The sequence below is a fragment of the Physella acuta genome, unplaced genomic scaffold, assembly GCF_028476545.2.
Source record: "Physella acuta isolate Inbredline_101_S28 unplaced genomic scaffold, ASM2847654v3 ptg000350l, whole genome shotgun sequence".
NCBI lineage: Eukaryota > Metazoa > Mollusca > Gastropoda > Physidae > Physella > Physella acuta.
In genome coordinates this window covers 176,964-197,972 of record NW_026731869.1, presented here as the reverse complement: position 1 = coordinate 197,972, position 21,009 = coordinate 176,964, and the positions used below count along the sequence as shown (strand labels likewise).

General features: G+C 36.3%; 1 protein-coding gene across 1 annotated transcript; it reads right to left on the bottom strand.

Annotated features, from left to right (window-relative positions):
* Positions 1-5,669: 5,669 nt before the first annotated feature.
* On the bottom strand, positions 5,670-19,906 carry LOC131941143 (periostin). Its single transcript, XM_059300151.1, has 8 exons — positions 19,888-19,906; positions 19,367-19,454; positions 18,484-18,579; positions 9,477-9,697; positions 7,869-8,055; positions 6,556-6,657; positions 6,039-6,158; positions 5,670-5,812 (listed from the first exon to the last, which is right to left on the bottom strand). Exons 2-8 carry the CDS (start codon positions 19,443-19,445, stop codon positions 5,670-5,672), a joined length of 948 nt encoding a protein of 315 aa, XP_059156134.1. The 5' UTR covers positions 19,446-19,454; positions 19,888-19,906.
* Positions 19,907-21,009: the final 1,103 nt, after the last annotated feature.

Genomic DNA, 21,009 nt, shown 5'->3' with positions numbered 1-21,009 from the left:
AATACCGACATTAAAGCTGCAAATGGGTTGCGACAAGGCACGACTTCATAAGTGAATGTGTTTACATAACGAGTCACGCAATCTTATGCAGTATAAAGGTCTTAGAAACAAGTTTACAGTGCCCCCCCCCCCATCTTATACAGTATAAAGGTCTTAGAAACAAGTTTACAGTGCCCCCCCCCCCATCTTATGCAGTATAAAAGTCTTAGAAACAAGTTTATTGTAACCCCATCTTCTCTGTATATTTATATAAAGCAATATATGTGTGTGTCTGTCTATCTGTCTGTCTTTTATGCATTACTACACCTTTCATTACATCGCCATGAAACTTTGAGAAATTGTTGCGAATACTCCTTGGGATGTTACTGCGAAAAAAAAGAATTTAAATTTCGCTCTGGCACCCCGGGTTACCCCGTAAGCGCTATGGCGTCTACGTTCGTTTTAAACAATGCGATAAACTATAGATAAGAACTAGTATTATAGTAGTTCACTAAACGTAATCAGGCGCGTCCGACTTATCCCGGCATGGTGCGATTAGCCCTGGGCTAGTACAGTATAAAGGTCTTAGAAATAAGTACAATAAGCCCCTTCCCCATCCCATATCATATACAGTATGAAGATCTAAAAAGAAATTAGAGAAAGACCGATACGTTTCTAAGGATCTCAAATACCAACAAGTACATATTTTAGTGCTGCGTCTCACAAATCAAGTCAATTCATCGTTGATTTTATCAATGTTGAAGACCGATAAAATAATCTAAATAAGATCGTGCTTAATTATTTTCTTATAAACTACGTGCTATGATTTAAAAGCATACATTGAAAAGATGATTATAACGAGGCTAAGCTTACATTGTAGAATCGTTTCCTATAACGAGCCTATTGTTCCTGGGTTCTTTTGTGTGTAGCGAGGATTGTAATAATGTAATACGACAAGCATAAGTAATGCGTAAGGTTGAACATATTATATTCTTTAAGGACTGTAATAGTGTTTGACTACTTGAACAATGAGACTTGACAGATGTAAAATGGTAACAACAGGTTTTTGTTGTTTTTTATGTATATTTTGAACCAACTTGAAATCAGTTCATTTTGTGGTGGTATTTCTTAATTTAAGTATTTAAATTTATTTTACCGTGGTAGTATTTTGCAATATAGCCTACATGATAAATGCACTTTATTCTGTGTTAATATATGGGTAGGGTAGGGTAATGTAGGGTAGGCCAGGGTAGGGCAGGAAAAGGTAAAGTAGACTAGTGTAAAAGAGGTTACAGTGCAGTACAGTACAGTACAGTACAGTACAGTACAGTACAGTACAGTACAGTACAGTACAGTACAGTACAGTACAGTACAGTACAGTACAGTACAGTACAGTACAGTACAGTACAGTACAGTACAGTACAGTACAGTACAGTACAGTACAGTACAGTACAGTACAGTACAGTACAGTACAGTACAGTACAGTACAGTACAGTACAGTACAGTACAGTACAGTACAGTACAGTACAGTACAGTACAGTACAGTACAGTACAGTACAGTACAGTACAGTACAGTACAGTACAGTACAGTACAGTACAGTACAGTACAGTACAGTACAGTACAGTACAGTACAGTACAGTACAGTACAGTACAGTACAGTACAGTGGCCAATAACCAGCTGTCAAAATTAGGAGTTTAACCACAACCAGCTTATTTCGTCATCAGTTATGAATCTACCCCTTTTTTCTTGAGCATAAAGCGCGCCACTCTAGGCCATTTGTTTCTGATTGGTCATCAAATATTATTAACCAATATTTATCCGTGTTTTAAATGCATTACATTCTATATAGCAGGTACTAACACGTTATTAATAAATCATGATTGATGTGATGTTAAATGAGTTCAAATTTATTCTTGCATATCGAAGTTGCTTGCATTTGCCTCTCTAAGCCTCCTCCCATCATTACGAAGCCTGACAAATTCTTGCCCCAAAGGTACAAAATACAGAAAGTATTTTCTCAATAGTTTAATATGCTCAACTAAATCTGTATAAGATTGTTATTGCTTTTGCTATGATATTCACCCCCCTCTTCCGAAAGTTTCCAATGCCCCTTCCCTCATGCCGGAGAAAAGTATCTGAATGGAACACTATCTCCGACTGAAATATAACATAGGTTTAGCAGCACATAGCACATCAGGTATGTAGGCGATACGAAAAATGTATAATGAAAAACGACTTAAGGACGAAAACAGGCTCAGCCAGGACGAGTAAAAACAAAGGTTGGAAACAAACTAAACCCCGTGTTATTCGAGAGTAAACGACCTGAATCCCAACTAATTAGAGTTCAGAGGTCGTGACCTGTTGGGCCACCAGGCGACTGACAAGGGGAGGCAAATAACAAAATACGCAACTGCACACCGACAAGGATGATAAGGGGAGACAAACAACAATTTACGTTGCTCTACAGCAGGTTTAGGTAGCTTACCTTTGTTTCTCTGCGGTCACGTTTACATTATTAGACGCGCACTACCTTTATGTTCAAACTTCCCCTAGTATAGATGATGTAAGCTGAAAGATACATATTAACTCACGAACAGCACTGTTTAAGGTGGGAGCAGGACATTACACCCCCCCCCCCCTCCCGCCATGTAAATTACCGACCCCCTGGATAATCATCCACACATTATAACCCCACGGGGTAATTAATCCCTGTAAATTACCCCCCTCCCAGAAGGACAATATTCACAAACACCACCCCCCTCTCCGACCTACCAACCCCCCCCCCCCCCCCACCCGCCTATAAAGATAGCTTAGGTTTGGGGTTATGGTTGGGGCTCTTGAGCGAGGGGTAGTAATTGCTCATGTCGCCGGAACGAGGTGGGGGTAATAGATGGGTAATGTCTAATACCCATTTTAAGGTGCATTACAGCATTTTTATATAATTTGGTAATAGATGATGGGTAATGTCCAAAACCCAATTTAAGGTGCATTACAGCATTTTTATATAAGTTGGTAATAGATGATGGGTAATCTCCAATACCCAATTTAAGGTGCATTACAGCATTTTTATATAATTTGGTAATAGATGATGGGTAATGTCCAATACCCATTTTAAGGTGCATTACAGCATTTTTATATAATTTGGTAATAGATGATGGGTAATGTCTTATATTCAATTTAAGGTGCATTGCAGCATTTTTATATAATTTGTATCCGTAGTATGTGGTATAACTTCAAAATTTAATACTAAAATAAGGTATCCGTAATCAGACCTGGAAAGGCGTAGTAGTTAAATATTGTCTTTATGGCGCGTTGATCCCTCATCACAATGTGGGAGAATGGGGTTTCTTCTTCTTCTTCGTGAAGGGATCCCCTCCTGCACATTTAAGTATACGTGTCAACTGTTTATGCGCCATTGAGGCCTTTGACTCCGATTTCAGCCTGCTTTTCTTTGTGGATTTACTTCCATAGCCTTTGTCCAATCAAGAACAAACTACAAGGTAGCAGTTGTTTGATTTTCTTTTTCCACAGCTATTGAGCCTTATCTGCCCGGGGGTTTCGGAGTCGAGACTTTTCGTTTTAGCAAGCATGAGCTTAACCGATTCAACCACCCCGACTCCTTATATTGTATGGCCAGAAATATAATTCATGTAGAAAAACTATACATTTACCAGTCTCCCCCCTCCCCCCCCCCACGTATACATCAGCTAGTAACACCTGGTATGCTTGTCTATGACTCTAATCACACATTGGATGGATGTAAACACAGACAGGAGATGGCCGTTAAAGGGAGATTATTTACACAGCAGCCATGTTTTATCTAACTCTACCAACACGTGAGTACTAAGTTAAATTTTCCACACTCGAAACCATTCTTTTTTTTTAAACACGGTATTTACAATCATATATACATTGGCATATGTTTTTTAAATGCGTAGAAATAAAAAGATAATTTTTGTAAATATTGCAATGATATAAAGCTAGATTTCAACTGCTAATGCAGCTATTTCTTATACATAATATTAACATATTTTGCAAATCTTTAGGTATAACTATCTAGCATTATAATTTTTTTTATCTTTGCTGTGATAATTTTTTTTTTTACAATTTTTAAACTTTCAGTTCGGTACACGAATAACAACAATAATCAAATGATGTCTATCAAGATTCTACAATATTTTTTGTTACATTTATTGACACAGCCGTGAGATTGTATACTAGCGCAATACCCATGACAGTGTTTTTGTGCGGAAACAGGGTGCCGGTTCTCTACGCTATTGCAAGCAGCGAATACACATTGAAAGTCGCACCGAAGTTAACGGAGAACTCAACTATGGACGCAATGACATGTACCTTGACTATTATCTTCCAAAGAGGTGCGGGGTTTTGTCTTCTGCAAGAGACCACCTTTTCCGTTAACCGGGATTCGAATGTAAAATTACAAATCTTTGCTCGTGTAAACACTACGGAAAAACTACTGCACTCGCTGGAACATTACCCCGATACAATTTATCACAAACATTTTTGCCAATCGTCGTCCAATCTCACTTTTGTGCTTCAAAAAATCAACCGAGGCTACCCAGTGAAGCTCATTGACATTAGGTTACATTTTAAAATTATTGATATTAGAAACGGAAACCGGACACTCTATTTCTACGACAGATACTGCGATGAAAAATACCTATTCGATCGTAGCAGAGTTATGGTAGTCAACAGACCCCCGGAAAAGACGTCGAATTGTCGTACACTTGTTTAATAACAGTTCAAAAAGTTAAAAAAGACAGACAACTGTGCATTGTTTTCAGAACGTCTAAACCGGAAACCGGAAATCAAAAGTTATTCTAAACTTATTTGCTTTTAAACGATCTTATCTGCCGATTCCTTTGTCTGTGGTCGCACTCATGTGTGAAATCAATCATAAGTGTCCAAATTTCACTATCGTTTGCGAGTTCTTATTCTTGTTATCTCCCTTTTGTTTTTTTTAAATTGTGTAAATTTTAAATTAGATTTAAATAACTTATTTAATATTTGTTAATAAGATGGAAAAATTCGACACTCTTAAGTTGTCTTGTAGTTATTCTTGTTATCGTATATTTAAGTAATCTTTTTATTAAATGTTAAAGAGAAATTATATTTTAATGTCTTGAAAAAAAAGATAACTGAAAAAAAGTGTTTTAGTTAATAACCGTGTTGGTCGCTAAAATATACCAGAGATTTTATGCTCAACAATGTTTTTATTAAAGAAAGCTAGTTTATTTTATTATTTTCTGTGCGTTTTAAAGCTTGTTATAATAAATTAAGTTCTTGTATTTGTTCTTTCTTCTTAGATTGTAATAATTAGTGCTTAATGAAGTCTACGCCACAAAGATTACAAGTCTATTCTTCACTTCTCCAACAATTGACTGAGAACATTATACCTTGGTCTTTAATATTTCACTTTTCTCAAAAATTCAACAAAAATGTGTACTATTGGCTAGTATAAACAACACATTAAACAAATATGGTTTGATTTTGAACAGCCCCATAAATTAACAAACATGTGCATTAATGTCTGATATAACAAAGCATTAAACAAACATGGCTACACTGATTTTAGGCAGAAATTTAATAAACATGTGCATTGTTGCCGATATAACAAAGAATTGAACAAAGATGGCTACGTTGATTTCGGACAGCACCATCACAAATTTAACCAACAACGATTCCTTGATCTTGGAGAGCTACCAAGACGCGAGGTGGGACCAAGACGCTGTCAATGATGTGCACGACGCCATCGGTGGTGATGATGTCTTTCTCTACAATCTTGGCGTGGTTCACACTCAGGGCTCCAACTGTGGTGTGGATAAGAAAACGGTTCGTGCAATTACAGATCAAGTAACTAAACGAGATTTTATATATAGTTGTATATAGAGCAGCTTATATATTAATTTAAAAATATTTGTACTATTTAGTGCCTAATTAATTGCATTTCGTATTATATAGCGTGTAGCTGAGGTAATGCCTTATCAAGTAGCGTGTGCTCTGGTAATGCCGTGTGGTTTAGCGCGTGATACTAACCTGAATCCTGTAGTATCATCAGGCCGTCGTGGTGGTTGTTCCCGGAAGTCAGGCTGATGCTGTGGGTCATCCCAATACTGAACAAGGTCATGGCGTTTACGACGTGGAACTTTAAAGTTTCTGGGGATTAAAATACTTCAACGTTAAGGCAATTTACGAGAGTGACTTGTTGAACATTCATGTTTGAAAATAAATAACATATAACACAAAAAACTATTTTGTTCTGATCGCAACCTTGTGCAAGGAAAGTCAAATCATTACTACTAAGATAGTCGGATTTAATTGTTTTTTTAAATGTATGCATTTAGACAAAGGACACAGTAATGCAACAGTAGAGTATTGTTGTTTTACTTTGTCTATCTTGAACAGTAATAATTATACTACAGTAGTGTAACTATCCTTGAAGTTATAATTTATCTTGCTCTAATTATAAATCGATGCGTTGGTATTGATTTGAATTTATTTAGATAATAGAACACACCCAATGTTTAAGTAGAATAAATACTTGAAGTATTACCTGCCATGTTGGCGTGGTGACTGTTGAGAAATGTGGTTATATCTGAACTCAGTTTAGCAAAGGCTGCGTTGTTGGGGATAAACACGGTGACGTCCTTATCGTCTGCAAAGAAGAAAAATGCTGTTCAAATTTGTTCGGCGTGCAGGGAGCAACATATAAAACATAGGTGACTGATTTATAACAACAAACGATAACTCTTTGATGAATGCATGTGAAATATTTATAATTAAAACTGAAAATATATTTTTTTCTTCATTTGATGCCTCTTGTGTTCTCGATTTGTAATGACTTAGCCTGCATATAACTTTTGGTGCACGAAACATACAAAGGTGCATTGTGTATCAGTTTTAAAATAGTTAGTTATACATCACTAATTCAGCAGGAAGCTGACATATGCATTGTATCATCTTTATCTATTTTAATCTTTATTTTCGTTTTTTCCATCTTTTCCAGTCTCTACTTTTATATGTTGTTTTTTACTTTGTTTGTCTTAATTTCGCAATTTTTTTTTTTTTTATTTTTATTTTTTTTTAAAATATTTTAATTTTTTTTTCACATATGCATATATAATTGTAACTAAAGAATCAGTAACAGCAAGCACATATGCAACTATAATTGTGATAAAAGAATCAGTAATAACAAGCAAGCACCTTCTATACTGGGAGACGTAGTGTGTACAGTTGGGCCTACATCTAAATATTTACTTTGTTTATCTTAATTTCGCAATAAGTGGTGTTAAGCAACCCCCCTCCCCCGACTCCTCAATATGTAAATAGTTACACATTGAGTTCTAGCTAATAGGTATATAAAGTTTGTAACGTTTGGTGTTTCTCCTAAGACATTTGCTATCTTTTTATACGTTTATTTAACATTTCCAATACAGTACCAGTTTTTTTAATTTTGACTTCTTTCGCAATTTTTTTTTCTCCTTATTCTCTCTGTTTGTTTTTTTAATATCAATTCTGTTTTTGCTTCCACACTAACTTGTATCTTATTCCCTATTTCTATCTCATTCTATTGTTTCCCATTTAGTGAGATACCACGTCCTCTCTTTTTTTTCACACCCTTTCTTCCTTCCTCTCAATCTCTCTCTCTCTCTCTGAACTTTCACTAATTATATCTCTCTATATACTTCTCACTCTCGCTCTCACTTCCTATCTTTCTATTTTTCTACCCTTCATTCATTCACCTTTCTCTCTCTCCTAACCCTTCTCTCCAGCATTATCACAACCAAAATCTCCCTCCACCCTCTCACTCCTTCCCTCTATCCCCCATCCCTTCCCCTCTCCCCACTCCTCTACACATTGACTCACTGGTGAAGAAGTTGAGCAGATTGGCGTCGACCACCCACTTGGCGAAGGTGCTGATGTCTGGCCTGTTGAGGCTGAGCTGCATGATGCTCTGGGTGGGTGGGGTCAGGACACCGTCCAGCCCGTGGGCCAGCCCGTGGAGGATGGGGATGTTCTTGATGGTGATGTTGACACCATCGGCTGCCACTGTCTGTAAGCACAGGTTATCAAATTAATTTACCTCGCCAAACAAACCATAATACATTATATTGATACATGTACATTGTAGTGCATATACACAGATCATTAAAATTATCTGTACCCAAATGCCCTTTACATTCCCTGTAGACAATTACGTAAATCCAATTGTAAATTCTACACACGTTAATATAAAACATGCATGTCTTTTTCACGGGGATTTTAGAAGTTTATGAAAGAGACATCACACTGGTATTTACTAAAGCTGAATGTCTTTGCGATCACCTGTATATTTAACTCATCTTGTGAACGCCGTATTGTGATTTTTTCCGATGTTGCTACTGTAAATAAACAACGCAAGTTGCTATTATACCGACTCGGTTGTCTTTGAAAGCCAATATACAACGTGTGTAAAAACACGGTGGCACAAAAATACTTTCATGTCAATAATATAAGCGTTTGCCTGTATTAGACTAAGCTCTTATCGTTAGGGGACTCAATTTTGTGCTAGCCTGGCGTTAGTAGTGTTTTCCATATAATAAATATAAGTACGATTTAAAAATTATTTTTTTTTTAATTTTGTTGAGGAAAAGATGTGATTGTGTAACAATTTTGCAAATTTACAAAAAATCAGAAACAAAAAATTAGTTTATAAAATTCAATGAAACTGCGCACAGACAAGAACCATAAACAATATGACAATTTTTATTTTGGATACTATGCATAAAACAAATTATTGTACTTTTAAGGACAAATTTCAACAAATTTCCCTGAATTTGGGGGTATGAGTCATGTTAATGTGAACAGACAAACTATTGACGATGACAGTTCTTCTATTCAGAAAAAAACGGTTGTCTAAAAACTTAACAAAGTAGAATTTACTAGTAATTATCTTTCTGTTACCCAAGCGCCACTCGTATCTGAAATTTGTTAACCAGACGCTACTATTGATTAACCTTTTGTAGGCGATACGTTACTAGCAGTTATTTTTATGCTAGACTAGATAGGAGCAACTGTTGACTAAAGTCTGTCTAGCCAGAATAATAGGATTTAAATTATTGCTTGTCACACCATTCAAGTGTATAACGTTTGTCTAGCCAGCCGCTACTAGTATGTAACTTATTGCTAGTCAGACGCTACACGTGTTTAACGCTCTGCTAGCTAACCGCTACTAGATTAGTAGACTTATTGCTAGTCACAAGCTAAACATGTTTACCTTTTGTCTAGCCAGACGCTACTAGTATGTAACTTATTGCTAGTCAGACGCTACACATGTTTAACGTTTGGCTAGCCAGACGCTACTAGTATTTAACATATGGCTAGGCATACGCTACAAATGTTTAACGTTTGGCTAGCCAGACGCTACTAGTATTTAACATATGGCTAGTCACACGCTACAAATGTTTAACGTTTGGCTCCCCGGCCGCTACTCACGTGCAGAATGTTGTAGGTGTTGATCCTGATGGGGAAATTGTTGGAGGACTTGAGCACATCGTCCTGCTGGGTGCCGTGTATGCGGTAGTTGGTGGTCAGCACGACATGGAACCCCACGATCTCAGCCAGCCTGGTCTGGTTGTTCTTTATTTTATCGAAATCATCGGCGGACAGCCGGGCAAAGGCGTCGTCCGTGGGGGCGAAAATCGTGAAGTGCGCGGCTGTTGTTGGGGAGATACGGATGTGTTGGCGCATTGAAACATTTGAGTTTTTTTTTAATGTCAATAATGCAGTGCAGCATAATTATGTTTCCGTGAGATGGCGTGGTACTAAGGCAGAGTGAGCTAATACCACTGAGATCAATCTAGGTCGCATTGCGGTTTTTATAAGACAAGTTTAAAAAAAAATCAGATGAACTTAATTTCATCTTGTATATAAGCAGTCGTGTCATAGGTATTTTATATTTTAGGGCACATTTTATCAATATAACATTTCTAAAAATGTTAACCTTTGGGTAGCATGTTACAAAGGCAGGTGGGACGGTGGTAGAGCGCTCGACTGCTAACTCGAAAGTCTCGGTCCGGATACAAGTCAGTAGAACACTTCCATCTATCTCTAATGGGTACCTATAGCTCACGTTAGAGAAAATAATTGTGGCTGGGCATAGTCCTGACTATACTATCCCGTCATATGTCAAGGTCACAGCAACAGGTTAACTCTACTTCACTAGTCACATGGGCCGTCGGTTTTAAAAATGGAACTGTACTTTTTAGCATGTTACAAGGGCTGTGTCATATTGATGGTTATGTGTAAAGGATCAAAGGTGTTAGGTATTGGTTGATTAGAGATGGATATAATTCATGATATAGATTTAAACTATTTGTCCTCACATTATCAACCATGGGAAATCGTTGATGTTTCTTATTATCTATTCTAGGCTAAGATAACGTGAACTACCGTGTGCTTAATAAAAATAAACCGGGAGTGATCTCCCCTAAACTTTCTCGAATATTCTTATATAAAACAACAGGGGATGGGAACTCGGGCTATAGACATGATTTTTAATCCATTTTAAATAATTAAAGTTTTTAAAAAAATTCATAAAAAACGTTTTAATAACAAGCTTTTATGTAATAATGCACTAAAAAGTAGAAAATAAATCATAGACTACTATTTAAATAACTATAAAGAAAAGCGTGGGTCACTTTAGTATCTATGGATACTTTACTAATGTTAAGGAAGTCACCCACGCTTTTCTTTATAGTTATTAAATTAATAGTAGTCTATGATTTATTTTCTACTTTTTATTGCATTATTACATAAAAGCTTGTTATTAAAACCTTTTTTATGAATTTTTTTCAGTACTTTACATGTTTTATTTACAATAGTGTTACATGACTAAAAACCATTGCGCGTCTATTGAACGTGATGGCGCAGCTATTGAACCTGATGGCGCAGTTATTGAACGTGATGACGCGTGTGGTGTGGTTGGATAGACATGCCGACTAATTCGGTCCAAATTTTAATTAATTCATAAAAAATTAATTAGGCATCCAATTAAGTCAAATTTAGTTTCAGATTGCATTGTCTTCATGTCTTGACCCACGTGCCAACTGTGAATCGTATCGCTCAAGTAGAACTGTCCGAATTTTCGCTCCTGCGTTTCGATCTAGACTGACGACAGACTGACGACTGACGACATAGGAAGTGAGTTAAATAAAAGCTTGTAAAAATAGAATAAAATCTCGTAGACAAAAGAATTGCACACCAAGTGAACGCAAAATAAAAAAGTGCATAATAGTGCGCAATATTATTAGTACTTTAAAAATTTACATTAGTTTTTTGAGAAATCGGAAGTAGCGTAAATTACTACTTCCGGTCAACGGAAATTACTCAAAATTTAACAGAAGGTAGAGAATTAGATCTTTTACTTACACGTGAAATTTGATTTATCTATCTGAAATAGTACTCAAGTTATAGGCTTTTGAAAAATTCAAGGTAGGATAAGTACCACTTCCGGTTATCGGAAATCGCTCAAAAGTTGATACGGATCTACGATTTTGATAAAATACTTATATATGAAATTTCATCAACCTAGCAGTAACGGTACTCAAGTTATCGTGTTTACACACGGACACACACACACACAGACAGACATGCAGACAGACACACAGACATACGGACAAGATTGCAAAATTATGTTTTTCCGTATCAGTGAAGTGTAAAACGTCGAGATTTGTAAAAATCTCGATTTTTTTTTGCACGATTACAAGACTTTCTCTATACTTCGTATATACGAGAAAGTAAAAAGATATAATGTCTTATAATCTATATATATAAAGCAAAGTGCTAGGGTGTCCGATAGGGCATTTCCCGGAGCCGCAGGCGCGTCAAATTTGGCAGGATCCTGCCTTGGGTCGATAGAACACGAGGGCAGGTGCCGGTTGGCTGAATGGAAAACGAAGAGGGGGTCAAAACTGACCTCGATTGACCGGCGCCTAATATGGACTATATATTGAAAAAAATTTCCCACGTAGGAACCTTGTCATAGCTCCTGAGGTCGTAGACCGACCCTCGGTAGTCGCAAAAAAAAACTATTATATATTCCGGAAAACCACGGAAGACCTTTAAAACTGACCGGTCCGAATTTTCCCTATATAAAGATTGTTAACTTTCTGAAAAACAATGACTGTTTTCAAAACAATGTTCTGGAACTTTGGCTCTGTACATCTGGCTTATTTTTTCCAATTACATGGGTAAATAAATCGGCCTTATGGATAAACAATAGGTCAGCCTCTGCTCGCGCGGCGAGGGCTAAAAAGTGACCACAGTGAAATTCTCCTTATATGAGCTATATATCGAAAAACATTTACCACGTAGGAACCCTTTGAAAACTCTTGGGGATGTACATCGGCCACTCGGTGTCAGCCAATAAATTGTGCTACCCTCGGGAAAACTCCAGAACAATGTTTTAACTGACCAGAGGCCATATTCCCTTATATAAACATAGTACCGTTTTTGTAAAAAAAAATTCAAATATCTGGACGTGCAAACCCATTCGTAATTCTCTGAGGTTGTAGAAATACCGCCGGGCATCACTACGGAATAGAAGTTATCTTCGGGAAAACTTCGAAAGGCAGTTAGAACTGACCGGTCCGAATTCCCTTATAAATTTTTTTAATTTGGTGAAAAACGATGACTATTTTAAAAAAAAAAATGTTTTGTAACTTTGGCTCTCTACATCTGGCTCATGTTTTGCATAGAGCTGTATCAATGAATCGGCCTTAGGGATAAACTATCGGTCAGCCTATGCTCACACGGCGAGGGCTAAAAAATTGACCACGAGTGACATTCTCGTTACATTAGCTATATAAAAAAAAATGCCGAACGATCCCCCTGATATTTTGTAAGGTCGTAGACCGACCCTAGATGGTAACAAAAAAACGTTATTCCCGTCGGAAAAAGCCATTATAGTCGGTAAATATGTCCAGATACCGTATTTTCATATATAAGCATAGCAACTATTTGTTAAAAAAAAGTAAACAAAGACATACGTCTTCGTTCAATTTTTAAGGGAGGTAGCTTTTTTAAAAGAATTTTTTTTTTCAAACAATTGTATACTATTCTAAACATAAACAGAAAATGACGAAGTATAGCATTTGTTTTAGTACAAAATTAAGTTGTTAATTAAGGTACGTATCCAAATTAAAAAAATAAATTAATTTTAAAAGTAAATGTAATATAAATTATGAGATATACAGTTCATTGAACCTCTGTAGTTCTAATTCCATTTTGTCATACATTACGAACTTTCCAATACTTTTTCTGAAAACGGACTTTAAACAACAAACAAATACAACAACAGTTTCTCTAAAATTAGCATCTATCTATCTATATACTACTAAAAGTCAAGTTTGTTTACATGTTTGAATATTTATTTTTTTGTTTGTTTGTTTTTTTGTTTTTTTTTTTCTTTGGCTGATTGACTATCTCGCATGGTCGCACTCATCGTGGAGAGCTGTAAAATAGTATGTAGGTAGACAAAAAAATTTGTTTTAAGACAGACTGTTAATCACAAACTTATTTAAAGACGTTAATTAATTTATTGATTTATTCATTGTTAAATTAACCGTATTTTTTTAAAAATGTTAATACTTTGAATAAACTTTGTGGGGATAGTGACGTCCCTTGATGTGTTTACTTTTTTGGTACAATAAAAATGGCGGACTCCATCATAGACTTTGTGGCCCATTCAAAAGTTTAACGCGTTACAAAGCTAATTTTCTGCCGGCTATAACTTAAACAATACGTCCGTTTGCTGTATTTATTACGTTCCAACACTTACATCAATTTTCAACTGTCTTTTTCATTTAGTTTTACGATAAATTTCTCTAGATCTAAAGATCAGCTGTCGAAGGAAAGTTATGAAGCTAGCCTAGATCTAGATCTATCTAGATCTAGCCTAGATGTAGGTCACTAGACTCAATGTAAATTCTAGATCTAGACTTAATGTAAATTCTACATCTAGAATCTATTTCAGGCCTTAATTATTTTATATAAATCTTTGTTTGGCTAATTTAAGATAAAATTTAATTTGAAAGTTACTACTACTAGACTTAGATCTAGATCTATGCGCGGAGACTCAAAAGTATAGTATAAAAATTCACTTGTGACGTCACGAGTAAATAGCTAAGCTGGTAGCGTAGTCGGCTCTCATGCAGGTGGCACGGGTTCTAGACCAATATGTCGATGAAATTTTTTTTTTCAATTTTTTTTTTTAGATGTGAATGATAAAGTTGCCTATCTGAACTTGGCAAGATACAGGGCAGGTGAAGTAGAGTTCATCTGTTTCTTTGTCCTAAGCATATGAAAGGATAGTGTGGTCAGATACATGCTCGGCTGGAATCGTTTTTTAAACGATAAATACATGTTGTCTGAGACTTGGCGGGACACTGGGCAGGTGAAGTAGAGTTGAGTAGGTCACATGTGACGTCAGTATATGAAGGGATAGTCCGAAATCGGTGTTTTCGGTGTTTTTAAAAGATAAAAAACATATTTTTGAATGTGGGGTCTGTTTTTTGTGACGATAAGTGACACTGCAGTAGCGTAGCAAGGATGGGGGGGGGGGAGAGGGTAGGGGAGGGGAGGCGGGGGGGGGAGGGGAGGCGGGGGGAGGTGGATGGGGGAAGGGGGGGGGGCGGGGGGGGGACATATGTTGGGGCGCCAAAATGGTTTGGAAAAATAAATTGAAAGGTTGAGGGGGGTTCAAATCGAAAGTTTGAGTGGGGGGGGGGGGGGGGTGCACATCAAAAGTTTGAGGGGGGGGGGTTCAAATCGAAATCTTGCGGGGGGGGGGTTCAAATCGAAAACTTTGTCCCCGGGCGCCGGGAAGGGTCGCTCTGCCTCTGAGTGACAGACGTGATGTTTTTTGATTGATGACCCCCGAAACCCACAGTTATCCAACGGATGACGGGTATTCTAGTATACTACTAAAAGTCAAGTTTGTTTACATGTTTGAATATTTATTTGTTTTTTTGTTTGTTTGTTTGTTTGGCTGATTGACTATCTCGCATGGTTGCACTCATCGTGGAAAGCTGTAAAATAGTATGTAGGTAGAGAAAAATTTTTGTTTTAAGACAGACTGTTAATCACAAATTTATTTAAAGACGTTAATTAATTTATTGATTTATTCATAGTTAAATTAACCACATTTTTTTTTAAATTTTAAAACATTAACTAAACTTTGTGGGGATAGTGACGTCCCTTGATGTGTTTACTTTTTGGTACAATAAAAATGGCGGACTCCATCATAGACTTTGTGGCCCATTCAATAGTTTAACGCGTTACAAAGCTAATTTTCTGCCGGCTTTAACTTAAACAATACGTCCGTTTGCTGTATTTATTACGTTCCAACAATTATATCAATTTTCAACTGTCTTTTTCATTTAGTTTTACAATAAATTTCTCTAGATCTAAAGATCAGCTGTCGAAGGAAAGTTATTTATAGATTTAGATCTAGATCTAGAATCTAGGTCAAATCCAAGATTTATTAGTTATAAATACAATCCAAAAAAACGAGACTTAAGCAAACCAGTCGTAGATCTAGAATATAGATAATTCTATCTAGATTTAGATAATAATGAGTTTCTATATACTAAAATATTTTAGACCTTTATTGTTTGGTATAAGTCTTTGTTTTGACTAGGCCCCTATGCAAATTTTGAAATGCTGGAGTCAGGGCCTAGATCTATTTGCGTAGCTTAAGATTCATACGCGGCTTCTATACCGCTAAGTGTGCAAAATTATAGACGTAAACTCTAGATATAGCTCAGTCGTATATCTAAAATATAGATAATTCTATTTAGATTTAGATAATAATGATTTTCTATATACTAAACTATTTTAGACCTTTATTATTTTATATAAATGTTTTTTGGAATATGGTAATTTTGAAATGCTCGCTCCGGGCCTATTAGCGTAGCTAATGATTAGATCTAGATCTAGATTCTAGATCTAGCAAGAAAAACTAAACTTAAGACTTAAGAAAACGAGTCGTAGAATCTAGATCTAGATAATTCTATCTAGATCTAGATAATTTCAAACCTTCTTTATTTTATATAAATCTTTGTTTGGCTAATTTAAGATAAAATTTAATTTGAAAGTTACTACTACTAGACTTAGAAGTTAGATCTAGATCTATGCGCGTAAATAAAGTTGCATAACGAGACTCAAAGTATAGTATAAAAATTCACTTGTGACGTCACGAGTAAATAGCTATGTTGGTAGAGTAGTCGGCTCTCATGCAAGTGGCACGGGTTCTAGACCAATGTCAATGATATTTTTGTTTTCAATTTTTTTTTTTAGATGTGAATGATAAAGTTGCCTATCTGAACTTGGTAGGATACAGGGCAGGTGAAGTAGAGTTTATCTGTTTCTTTGTCCTAAGCATATGAAAGGATAGTGTGGTCAGAGACATGCTCGGCTGGAATTGTTTTTTAAACGATAAAAACATGTTGTCTGAGACTTGGCGGGACACTGGGCAGGTGAAGTAGAGTTGTGTAGGTCACCTGTGACGTCAGTATATGAAGGGATAGTCCGAAATCAGTGTTTTCGGTGTATTTAAAAGATAAAAAACATATTTTTGAATGTGGGGTCTGTTTTTTGTGACGATAAGTGACACTGCAGTAGCGTAGCGAGGAGGGGGTAGGGGGGACACATGTCCCCTGGCGCCGACCTTAGAAGGCGCCAAAATGGGTTGGAAAAATAAATTGAAAGGTTGAGGGGGGTGCAAATCGAAAGTTTGGGTGGGGGTGGGGGGGGGGGGTCAAATCAAAATCTTGCGGGGGGGGGGGGGGGGGTTCAAATTGAAAAGTTTGTCCCCGGGCGCCGGGAAGGGTCGCTGTGCCTCTGAGTGACAGACGTGATGTTTTTTGATGGATGACCCCCGAAACCCACAGTTATCCAACGGATGACGGGTACTCTAGTATACTACTAAAAGTCAAGTTTGTTTACATATTTGAATATTTATTTGTTTTTTTGTTGTTTTTTTGTTTGTCCGATCGAGTTTTGTGATATGTTCGACTCTATCTGGAGAGCTGTAAAATAGTATGTAGGTAGAGAATAATTTTTTAATGCAGACAGACTGTTAATCACAAATTTATTTAAAGACGTTAATTAATTTATTGATTTATTCATACGTAGAGTAACCCATTTTTTTTTAAATGTTAAAACACTGACTAAACTTTGTGGGAATAGTGACGTCACCGGTTTTTGTTTACTCTTTAGTACAATAAAATGGCGGCGTCTATCGAAGAAAATTGTGTTCCCATTCAAAAGTTTAACGCGTTCTAAATCTAATTTTCTGTCGGTCATAACTTTAACAATACGTCCGTTTGCTGTATTTATTACATTCCAACACTTATATCAATTTTCAACTGTCTTTTTCATTTAGTTTCACGATAAATTTCTCTAGATCTAAAATCTGTCCAAGAAAGTTATTTATAGATCTAGATCTAGAATCTAGAATCTAGGACAATCTAGGTCAAATCAAAGATTTATTAGTTATAAATACAATTAAAAAAACGAGACTTAAGCAAACCAGTCGTAGATCTAGAATATAGATAATTCTATCTAGATTTAGATAATAATGAGTTTCTATATACTAAACTATTTTAGACCTTTATTATTTTGTATAAATCTTTGTTTGGAATATGGTAATTTTGAAATGCTCGCTCCCGGGCCTATTGGTGTAGCTTAAGATTCATACGCGGTTTAGATGCCGGTAATTTTGCTAAATTATAAACGTAAATTCTAAATATAGCTCAGTCGTAGATCTAAAATATAGATATAGGGGGTGGGAAGGGAAGGCGGGGGGAGGGGAAGGGGGGGGGCGGGGGGGACATATGTTGGGGCGCCAAAATGGTTTGGAAAAATAAATTGAAAGGTTGAGGGGGGTTCAAATCGAAAGTTTGAGTGGGGGGGGGGTGCACATCAAAAGTTTGAGGGGGGGGGTTGAAAATCGAAATCTTGGGGGGGGGGGGGGGGTTAAAATCGAAAAGTTTGTCCCCGGGCGCCGGGAAGGGTCGCTATGCCTCTGAGTGACTGACGTGATGTTTTTTGATGGATGACCCCCGAAACCCACAGTTATCCAACGGATGACGGGTATTCTAGTTACTATTTAAATTTAAGCACTCCACACCTCAGCCTATTACTTAATAATTAAGTATTCAAATTCTTAAATGCTTTTGAAAACCTAAGCGAAGCTAGGCAGTATGACTAGTCGAATAAATTAATAAAAATTTGACTTCAATTCGTTTTATTTCAATTCTTTTGATAATTGAATAATTAATTATTGCTATTGGTACACAAAATTTAAGCAATTGATGAATCTATATGTCATGTTAGGAAAATTCAAAATATGACTCAGATCCACGGAAACCAATTATGTTGTAAACAAATTGAGTTCTGAAAAAACTGTGAACACTATAAACAGCATGTCGAAACTTACATGAGTTGATCCTGGGCAGTAAACCAGAGGAGTTGAGCAGGTCGAGAAACACGGTGAAATGACCATTAGCTACTAGAGCAGACACTACATCCGGAACTGAAACAGACAAGTGTGCATTATATCATTTGTAATCAATGACTTTCCTTGTTTTGTCAGCGTCCTTAAACAGTGGGTCACAGGACGGGAGCTTGCTTTCTCTGCCGGGAGACACCAGGGTGTGACATTATGATAAAATAGGGCAAAATTTATTTTTAAAACACTTTTTTATACAGTTAAGACAACGAAAGAGTAGGGGGTTAGGGTGACACCAAACTTAAAATGCAAACAAAAAAATGTTTTTATTAACACTCTATATACAGCACCGGGTGACACCCGGCCCAGTGACGCCACTGCTCAAATATACCGTTTAGCCACTGGTGGTGTGAGATTCACTGAGAAATTAGGTGAAAGGGTACAGTTGACAGATAGTTTAATTCATAAACTGACGAAGTATAAATAGTATGGCATCATTCGAGGGCGAGTAGTTGATACAACCTACCTATTTCTATAAGAAGTTTCCCTTTAAAACCTGAAGGTCTATGGGGAAAGTGAAGTAGAGTTCACTTGTTTCTGTGACCTTTCCTTTCCCATACTTTACTTGAACCCGGATTCGAACTCGAGACTTACGGTTAGCAGTCCAGCTCTCTACCGCTGGACCACTCCGTCCCATTTATTTTTATTCAACATACTGATTATTTTTTCTACCTGTAACTTAACGAAGTTAGTGTTAGAGCTACACATTGTGTAATATACTACATCTAATTTCAGCTTACTTCAAGGTTTAGTTTTACACGTTACTTTACAAAATTGTGTAAGAGTTACTAATGATTGTGTAATATATTACATCGGGTTGGAGTAACAGTCTGTGAGTGCACCAGTCCAGGTATGATGACCAGTGCAAGGGCGAAGATAAACGGTGCCATATTCGTTACCTGCTCAAACAAAACAAGACATTGTTGTATGGATTAAATACGTCTAAGTAAAGGTCAAAGTTTTTGAGAATACATTTTTTAACAATACGTTTATGATTAATTACATAAAAACGAATGGTTGCTGAACAAATACAATATAAGTGGTCTCAAAGAATGTAGTATCTAATTTATCGAAAGTTTTTACTTATTTAAATTAGACTCTTTAAAATTTTGTTTAAATAAAATTGTTAATATGACTGTTGCCTATATTTTTAAAAAAACATTTCTTAAAATTAAACCTAATTTTTCGTTTATAAACTAACCAACACTTTAATTTTTAAAAATGTAAATTAAATTGTATGATATAGATAATACATCATGTAAGAAGTAAATACCAAATCTTAATTCATTACAACAGCATTTATTTGTTTGGTTTTTTTTTAACAGTACGTACACAATGCTAACCGTCTACAGTACTTACAAAGTAGATAAGAAAAGGCCAACTGAGGCGAAGATTCCAAACTTCTGCCTTGTTTTAATGTTGCATGTGAAGCGACATGTGTCCTGATCCATGGTTTAGATTAGATCGCCAAAACAAAAGTTAAAATAGATTGTCCATGTCTCAATTGCACTCAGTCACTTATAGCTAGATCTAAAGAATGATTGAAGTTTCCAACACAGATTTTAGTCGTTGTATTTTAACTCTATGTCGCTATCACAAGTTGTAATCAGATCTCGTCAAGGGCTGTTCAAAGGGCAAATGTAGTAGAGATCACTTGTTCCTGTGACCTCGGCGTATAATTGAATAATGTGGTCAGCTCTATGCCCAAAAGTAATAAATGCAGATTTATCAAAATTTCGGTGTTCTATGCGTAATCGAGTCAGAAATAACTGGGCTTTGCAATTGAGTCCTTATGTCTGTTTGTGTGTGAGTGTGTATATCTGTAAACACGATAACTTGAGTACCCTTACAGCTAAGTTAATGAAATTTATATAAAAGTATTATATCAAATGTGTAGTTCTGTATAAACTTTTCAGCGATTCCCGGTAAACGGAAGTGGAACTTATTCTACTTTTGGTTTATCATAATCATATAACTTGATTACTGTTTCAGATAGATAAACGAAATTTCACATGTAAGTAAACGATCTAATTTTCTGCCTTCTGACAAATTTTGTGCAATTTCCGGTGATCGAAAGTAGTAATTTACGATATTTCCGATTTCTCAAAAGTACAAATGTGAATTTATAAAGTACTAATAATATGCCGCACAATTATACACATATTGTTAAGTGTTCACTTGATGCGCAATTCTTTTTTCTACGAGGTTCTATTCTATTTTAAAAAGTTTAAGTAATTAGAAATAAATTAAAATTCATGTCTCTATCCCAAGGTACCATCCCCCGTAGTGTTATATGAGAATATTCGAGAAAGTTTAAGGGGAGATCCCTCCCGGTTTATTTAAAGATTAGTTCACGATTTCTCGCGCAGCTTACAGTGTGTTGCCTCCGCCCGCTGATCAAATTTCCTGCTGAGTATATGCCCTGTTGTATCTATGCCCAGCTGAGTATATGCC